Genomic DNA, 8,876 nt, shown 5'->3' on the forward strand with positions numbered 1-8,876 from the left:
ATGGACCTTTATCAAGACAAACTATTCATATTTACAGATGGATCAAAGCAGCCAGAGACAGGCCGTACTGGGGCTGCTTTCTCCATTTCGCATTATGAAATAGCAGTTAAAAAAAGAACAGCAGATCATTTATCGGTGTACACAGTAGAGCTTTTAGCAATTTTATTGGCATTACAGTGGTTGGAAGGAAATAAACAGAACCAAAATGTAATCATAGCTTCTGACAGCTTATCTGCTCTATCTAGTATTCAATCTAGTATTCTATCATGTAGACAAGATATCATATACCAGATATTCAACTTGCTTTTAATACTGTATGATAAAGGGCTCGATGTTTCCTTCCTTTGGGTTTCTGCTCATGTAGGGGTGGAAGGAAATGAGATTGTAGATATTCTGGCAAGAGGAGCAATAAAGCATGAAACAGTTGATATACACATACCGTTATGTAGAACAGAAATCAAAACTATTATTAGGTACACAAACAAAATATGACAAGAATACTGGGACATAACTGATACTGGACGACATCTGTATAACATACAAAAAAAAAAGAAGGTTTAAATAGAATCAGGCAGAGCAGGAATCCAAAGGAAGGAAAGATAATTACATGTCTTAGAACAGGTCATGCTGGTTTAAATTTTACATTACAGAGAATAGGAAAACACCCCACTGGTCTTTGCAACCACTGCAACACACAAGAGACAGTAAAACATATTTTATTAGATTGTAAAAGGTATGAAGAAGAAAGAAGGGAGTTAGAAACACAAGTTGGAAAACAAAACATGACGGTGGGAAATCTGCTAGGAAAAACAATGTCTAGGGAAATGCATAGTCTCCTAATGAATTATTTGAAAAATACTGGGATAAGTGAAAGAATTTAATCGAAATATATAGGGGGGGAAAATATATTTCTTTCAAAAAATATATTTTATATGTTTCTTTCAAAGTACTGCCCACACTCCAGTCCAGTAGGTGGCGGTAAATGCACCTTTAAGTTGGTTTGCCAACCGCCAATAAAATTAAGAGAAGAAGAGCGCTTGCAACGTCATGTGATGACGCTTCATGAGTAACGTCAGAGGAAGTTATTCCAGTAAATTCGCGTTAACTAACAAGTTAAAATCACAGAAGCCTTGTCCACTCGAACGTTAAAACAGCAGTTTCTAATCAAAGCGTCAACCTTTTTCCCACCACCATGATGATGATGATGATGGACGAGGACCAGCCCAGGACATTGTAAGTGCTGCTGTAGTTTAGTCGGCCACTTTACGAAGCCAATCGCGTGTTTAAACACGTTTAGTTAAGCGGCGCACAGGTCGCAAGCGCAGCACGCCAAACTTCAGATAATCAGCTCGAGAGTGCGTTAAGTCCTTTAATTACTCTTTGTTATATATGAAGTGTGATATGGGCGTCCATGTTTTCAGTCCCTACAGCACAAGCCGGCTAACGTTACACAAACACCAAACTGGGGCAGCGGAACCGAGCCTAGCAGAGGTAGCGGTGAAGAATACAGTGATTCCCTTAATATTATTTTAATTTACCTGGTTATGTCCAAATGGGTGAACTAATCTGTCCACATTATGGCTAATTACGGTGCAGAAGAGGCTTTTGCCAGCACACAAGTTCCGTTTGTAGCGCTACGTTTCCGTTACCCAATGAGCTAACTAAAAAACACGCTTAAATGTTATCATATTCCCCTTATTACACTTAACTCTGGTGTAAAATCTTGAATCAGATAGACCGCTTGTTTACTATATGTGGATTCTCTCATATATAGAAGCTTTGGATCATGTTAGCTGTTCGCTCTCGTACGCTGAAAACGTGGCAGAAATTAAACCCCGCGGAATGTGAGGCTGGCTGAGAGATGGAGGAAAAACGCGACGCATAGACCGTGTTTCTCAGTGTGCTGTGCTCTTCTGTGTTTTTAGGTATGTCGGAAACCTCTCCAGGGACGTTACGGAGGCCCTCATCCTGCAAGTGTTCTCCCAGATCGGCCCATGCAAGAACTGTAAAATGATAATTGATGTGAGTTGGGGAAAAAAAACCATCTGAAATCCAGGGATTGTTCTGTAATGGAAAACCGGGGAATATTTTTTAAAGTTGCGTTTTTCAGTCCTGGAAAAGTCATGGAAGTTGGTAGAATCTCAAACGCCATAGAAATTTCTGTACTTAATATATATTTCTAGCTATGTTCAGGCCTAGTTACTGCTCTTGTGTAGAGTAACATTTTCTTGCAATTAGTAATGTGCAGTTTGATCAAGTTGTCATTTCAGTTAACAAAATGGTCTATGATCTAAATGATTCTGTAAAAAAAAATCTTGTCCACTACTCACAAATGACTTTGAAAGGTCATGGAAAAATTCATTGATCAACAAGAGCGGGAACCCTGGACACCCGTAACTTACCAAGATCAGTGTTTGACCCAGTTAATTTTGTGTTTTTCAGACGGCTGGGAATGACCCATACTGCTTTGTGGAGTTCTATGAGAACAGACATGCTGCTGCAGCTTTGGCTGCCATGAATGGCAGGAAGATCTTAGGAAAGGTAAAATACTGCAAACGCACCCTCAAAAGTAGATTGAATATGGTTTGAAATTAAGTTACACCCCTTATATGTCTTGTCAGAGCTATGTTAATGCGGTGACGTGCTGAATATTTGTAGTTAGCGCATTTATAGTGTGTTTACAGGTAAGTTGCTTTTAACCTGTGCATCAAATCTTTCTTTTAAATCCCTTTATCTCATCAATCATTTACAACATACAAGTCAATGTATATCGACCAAGGATTTACTCTATTTATGCTGTTTAAATATTTTATTTTATTTTGATAAAACTTTGTTTTATCTTTGGCATATTGCTGCTTTTACAGCTTGAAAAAAAGTAAGAAGCTGCAATATGACAATGCACAGTAAACAAGTCAAAAATAAACAGGGTTCATTGCACATGTTCATAGTGTTAGCTTATGGCTTTAACATGGTAATATTTAAATATAGCTGCGAATACTACAGTTGTATTGGTAGTTTCAAACATAATAGAATAAGCAAAAATATTTATCCAGAAAGTCCTTACAACACAACAGAGTTCTTTATTGGTCTATTGGAGTGCCTAATTACTTTGTCGTTTTTCAAATTCCACAAAGCTTGTTGTTTTTTTTTGTCATTTTTTGGGTACAAAATGAATGCCCCCATGTATGTCAACATCTAGCTTTGCTTTATCATCGTCTACACCTGTACCAGGCCTTCAAATTTAGCAAAGCCTTGGCAAAAATATATTCAGTGCAAATATTTTATCCTCAACAGGTAATGAAGGACCATTTGAGGAGTAATACAAGTTGATAATGTCACTTCTTTGTAAGTCTGCTATTTAGACTCTTTACTATGTAGAAAATAATTCCAGAGTTTTTTAATAGTACCTTTTTCTTTGAACCTGAGTGATCACCAGGGTTTTTATTTTGTTGTCAGCTTATTTCTTCTGCGTTTGGAGGCTCGCCATATTATGCGGCTAGTTAAGATGAAGATGATGTTTTATACTGGTGCTTGTCTTAATCTGTCAGTCTCTGCTTTGCTTCCTCTCTTAGGATATGAAAGTTAACTGGGCCTCAATGCCGGGCAGTCAGAAGAAAGACACAAGCAGTAAGTGTCCTCTTGAATGTCGCTAATGGATGCATGTGCATGTTTGTTATATTGGCATATATAAGAGCCTGTGCGGTCAAACTGTAAAGCATGAATAGTTTTTCTCTTTTGCTTGATGGTTTATGAATATCTAACTGTTTCTCCTCAAACCATTATTGTAGATCATTTCCACGTCTTTGTCGGTGACCTGAGCCCAGAAATCTCAACAGATGATGTCAGAGCAGCCTTTGCTCCATTTGGAAAGATATCGTAAGTGGAATATTGTGTAATTCAAGTGAGATTTAAGCCTCATCTGAGCTGGATTGTCTTAACATTCGGATTCTTACTGAGTTCATGTGTTTGGTGCAGTGACGCCCGTGTGGTGAAGGATCTGGCCACAGGCAAATCTAAAGGATACGGTTTCATCTCCTTTATTAATAAATGGGTAAGAGTTTGCGTGTTATTTGGTGTTAAGTGCCATGATGGCAGTGTTATACTCTGTTGCAGCAGGATAACACGAATGTACATTTTTGTGTCTTTAAGGCTTTTTTGTTATTGATCAGTTTGATTGGTTTTGTTGCCACTGATAGGATGCAGAAGGTGCTATTCAGCAAATGAATGGTCAGTGGCTGGGAGGCAGACAGATCAGAACAAACTGGGCCACAAGGAAGCCATCAGCTCCTAAATCAAACAATGAAGGCAAGTCCGTTTAAACTGTATAATTTGACAGTTCCTTTGGTCTCTCATTTCTTGTCTTTTATGCAGTCAGGGTTTTTTTTATTATGTGAACCACCTGTTATGTTACTGGGTAGTTTTTCTTATTATTCATGTGTCATTTATTTGTGTTCTACTACTCTAAAATGTTCTCTCTTTTTGATCTATAGCAGCCAGCAGCAAACACTTGTCCTATGAGGAGGTCCTGAACCAGTCGAGTCCTAGTAACTGCACCGTCTATTGTGGTGGCATTGCTTCTGGCCTGTCAGGTTTGTCGAAATCTTGTAATTGTGCATGTGTTGTGAAAAGAATGTGATCTTTTAAGACATAGTCGATGTTTAAAACGGATTTGCATCCTGTCAGTAAATGAATAAATGTCATTCAATTAAAAGGCTTTCAAGCAGAGCTAGATGAAATGTGTTTTGAAAGATTCATATTTTATATGATGTTTGAATGTGTTTTTCTCATCCACTGTAGATCAGCTGATGAGACAGACTTTCTCTCCGTTCGGGCAGATAATGGAGATCAGGGTTTTCCCAGAGAAAGGCTACTCATTTGTGAGGTATGTCATACTGCTTCTCTATGACTGTAAATCATTCACCTACGCATATACTTGAAAATTTAGCATGCTTTTTTTTAGGTTCGACTCTCATGAGGGTGCTGCCCATGCCATAGTGTCTGTAAATGGGACCTGCATCGAGGGCCACATTGTGAAGTGCTACTGGGGCAAAGAAACAGCTGATATAAGATCCATGCAACAGATGCAAATGCCCCAGGTACCCCTTCACCTTGTTCTTGACCTCTCAGAAACATTTCCTCTGCCCTATTGCAAACTCGAGTCTTACTGTTTCTCCTTTTCCACAACAGAATAAACCCACCTATGCGGCGGCCCAACCTTACGGACAGTGGGGTCAGTCATATGGCAACGGTCAGCAGATGGGTCAGTATATGCCCAACGGCTGGCAGATGCCCACTTACGGTGTCTATGGTCAGGCCTGGAATCAGCAGGGATATAAATAAGTACAGATGTGGCTGACTAATCCCTCAGTCCAATCATTAAACCCCACTTCAGTGTGGAATCTGCCCAATGGGACTCACCATTACACCAGTTCAGGGGTTGTTGAAAGGGCTGCATTCAGCCCACTGTACATTATACTCAGTCCATTAACTTGGAAGGAATCCTGTCTTTTGTCTTTTTTTTGTTGTTTTTAGGCCCCAGGATTTTTTTGTTGTCAAATTTTCTTTTAAAAAGTACTGCATTTCGGGGGCATTAATTGTCTAGTTTTGCAACAGATGGAATGTCTTTTCAATGTGTTGAATTTGCAGGCTCAATTTAGCTCACACCTCGAATGGTGTAGAAAGTTTGAGGTCTAATATACTGCACTCTTTGTACAGAGTTCTTGTCTCTAAAACTGATTTGTTCACGAATATCTTTCATTTTTGTTTTGTCAGTACATTTTATTTAAAGTATAAGAAAGTTTTTTTGAAAATTGAGATGCGTTAATCGAATATAAAATATTTTATCTTGTGACACCTAGTGATAAAGGTATTCTGCATTTATAGAGGAGATTATTCTGTGGCCTTGAGGTTTCAGGAACTTCATGATGAAGTTTTGGACAATTACTAAAGCTTTTAACAAGTTGTATTAACACAGAGGTGCAGAAAACATGCTTCCTTTTTTGTTCAATTTAAACGTTAGACTATTCATTTTGTAACATGGAATTGTTGGCTCAATTTTTAAAACTTTTTTTTTTTCTTTCATCTTTTTACAAAATCATGTTTGCTCTGATCATTTGAGAGTGTGACAGCACAGCGGCTAATCAGCGTTAATGGCAGTGCTGCAGCCTCTTTGTAAAGATTTTTGTAATTCTGTGTAAAATGAGGTTGTGAATTATTTCTTTAAATCTTGTAAATTCAGGGTTTGTTGAACATCTGTAATGTAATGTAATGATGCATGGACATTCTGAGCTCAGTTCTTGTTACAATCTCTTGTAAAAACCCATAAAAACGTGTTCATTAGAGTTACAGTGATGCGATCTTTCAGTGTTCCTCCAGTACTTCTTCCTCAAGAGTCACTGTTGAATTTACAAGCCAAAGACTGACAAAAACTAAGCAAGATCTTGCATGCTTCCACCTTGCTGTATTGAGATGCTGATTGTAATGTCAGTGTTTGGTGTAATATGGAAAGGTAAAGAAATGCGAGATACTCCTGGGTTTCAGCCACAAGCTCTCGAATTGCTCACAAGGCCAGATTCTTTACTGGACAGTGGTGTTTTGTCTCTTACCATCATTCGCTTTCTTTTTACTTACTGGGCCCCAACACTGAGTCATAAGGTAGATCAAATTGAAAGTAATGAGCAACTGTCTTTTTCCCCCCTCTTTTTTCTTCTGTGTCATGTAAATTTATCAACATAGTTATTTAATGTATCGTTTTCTATCAAACTGGGATTTTTTTTTTTTTGTAAAAAAACTAGAGAGGTTTACTGTTATTTTGAAACACCCCGATTATATGCTTCCATCTAATGTTGTTCCAGTTACTATATTCCATGTGTAAAAACACTTAATAATAACCATTCAAAACTACTTTCGGTTGTCTCGAGTGTCAATGAAAGAATATTTACCAGTAATTCATGATGCTTTGTGGTGAAAGATGAGTTATGAAAGAGTGGGGTAAGATGTGTTTCTTTCTGCTATGGTCATTTAGTCAAGATATATTTATACAGAATACATAATTTTGATCATTGGCGGAGCATGTGTAAGGCTTAGCCTTCCCCTGCCCTGGCCACGGGGTCTTGGGGCAAAAATGACACTAAATTGGACAAAAATGCCCCTGCACAAACAAATTAAATCTATTACGTCTGTTGCTAACAAAGTGTAAATTAATAAAAAAGTGTCGACTGTGTATTAAATTAAGATCTGCTCATGTTGCACCGTATTTCATTTTAGGCGTTTTTACAGTGTTGCGCATTATAACCAATCACACACGATACTGTTGAGCCTAGGAATGCAATGGCCAATCAGAGGCGTTCAGATGAGTCATCGCTGAAACTCGTTAGCTTTGTTGAATGCGCGCACGTTCGACGACTGAATTCCGCGAATTCTCTCATCATAAACAACAAAGCGCAGATGTACGTACAATGTAAGTAAGGGATTCATTTCGCAGTGTAGACAGCTTCAGTGATTATAATGATAGTTTTGTTTTTTTGAGAGTGCGATAGATCAAAGTTAGTGATAATGTCATTTCTGTACAGAATTTATTTGCCGTTTGAATAACCATGGGAAGGAAACGTTATATAATTATCAATTTCTAACGTTTTAATGAAATTTTAATCACATTAAATACAAATTCAGTCCCATTAAACATATTTTATTAGCCTACATGACAACCATGCCTGGTTCTTGCCTAAAAAGATAGGTTTATGATGTTTGTAGTTAATAGATTTGGCTGCTTTTAGCCTGACCCTGGAGTTGGTTCACCCTCCGTCTATGATTTTGATTAACTGGGAAATTATGGGATGGGATGGGATGGGATGGGGGATGGCGGGGTTGCAGTCACAAGATGAATGTTTATACAAAATTCGATATCCCAATAACATTATATTCCTTTTTAACATTTTAAAACATTAAATGTCTGATTGTTAAAAAGATGTTCTTTTATTAAACTGAAAAATAAGATTCAACTTCATATTTAATATATACAAAATCTAATAATCCACTTTGTTAAAAGCACATTTTTAATACTGAAGTATTCTGTCAGCCTGGAGTGCTTTGGTTGACACTTTGCTCTCAATAAAGACCACACAAAATGGCAATTTTAGATTTGTAGCAATAAAAGAACTTGCCTCGTTTTCCTGTAAGGCTTAGGAAGTAGGAGAACTGTTGATGAACTGCCGCAGTCTCTCACTCTGTGTCATGGACTTAAGTAGTGTTGCCTACATATCCAATTTAATTTCTTTTAATTCTCCTGCAATGAAGGGTGTAAATACAGAAGTTTATCTAACTGTACTTAACATAAGATTTTTAGCAATAATTACAGAGCGCATGAGCACCAGCAGTTCAGTGCCTTCTTAGTGATGCTAGCTCATGCTAGGATGCTAATGTTTTACTTTGGAAAATACTTCACATGGGATCAAATGGAAGTGAAATCTGTCTACACAGCATCAGATGAAAGGACAGACTTATGCATTATTCAACACCATTTTGTAGTATAAATAAAGTGGGTAGTGTTCACTGAAAAATTCCAACAAGAAATGCATTTCAAGTTCCCAGATGATGCACTTATTTAACCAAATAAATAAATAATAATAACGACGTGTGGAACATTGGACACTTCATGCACTCAACGATTGTAGCTTTCATTCACAGAAGGGGAAGGAGTTCTCAAGACGCTGGAAGACCAACTACCCTTATAAAATTCATACAATAAATGGTAGAGTACATTGAGTATGAAGTTTGTAGAGTACAGGAACCCAACTATAGAATGTACTATAGAATTCATGTAAACTGGGCCATTTTTAACAGTCATCTAAATGTAAAACAGTGGCCCAAGAGAGCTT

The 8,876-nt window shown here is 37.7% G+C and overlaps 1 protein-coding gene across 1 annotated transcript; it reads left to right on the forward strand.

Annotated features, from left to right (window-relative positions):
- The first annotated feature begins 1,032 nt into the window (after positions 1-1,032).
- Positions 1,033-7,184, forward strand: LOC107672787 (nucleolysin TIA-1-like). Its single transcript, XM_016466151.1, has 11 exons — positions 1,033-1,233; positions 1,926-2,022; positions 2,443-2,541; positions 3,573-3,627; positions 3,789-3,876; positions 3,976-4,051; positions 4,197-4,305; positions 4,491-4,589; positions 4,798-4,882; positions 4,961-5,096; positions 5,188-7,184. Exons 1-11 carry the CDS (start codon positions 1,193-1,195, stop codon positions 5,338-5,340), a joined length of 1,038 nt encoding a protein of 345 aa, XP_016321637.1. The 5' UTR covers positions 1,033-1,192; the 3' UTR covers positions 5,341-7,184.
- Positions 7,185-8,876: the final 1,692 nt, after the last annotated feature.

This window comes from Sinocyclocheilus anshuiensis, unplaced genomic scaffold (assembly GCF_001515605.1).
Source record: "Sinocyclocheilus anshuiensis isolate Anshui unplaced genomic scaffold, SAMN03320099.WGS_v1.1 scaffold88, whole genome shotgun sequence".
Taxonomy (NCBI): domain Eukaryota; kingdom Metazoa; phylum Chordata; class Actinopteri; order Cypriniformes; family Cyprinidae; genus Sinocyclocheilus; species Sinocyclocheilus anshuiensis.

Excerpts from the sequence above, each read along its gene's own strand:
- LOC107672787 (XM_016466151.1), top strand. The coding sequence starts at position 1,193 with ATGATGATGATGATGATGGACGAGGACCAGCCCAGGACATT. Across the intron at positions 1,234-1,925 it reads GAGGACCAGCCCAGGACATT|GTATGTCGGAAACCTCTCCA; the intron begins GTAAGTGCTGCT and ends CTGTGTTTTTAG. Across the intron at positions 4,306-4,490 it reads TCCTAAATCAAACAATGAAG|CAGCCAGCAGCAAACACTTG; the intron begins GCAAGTCCGTTT and ends TTTGATCTATAG.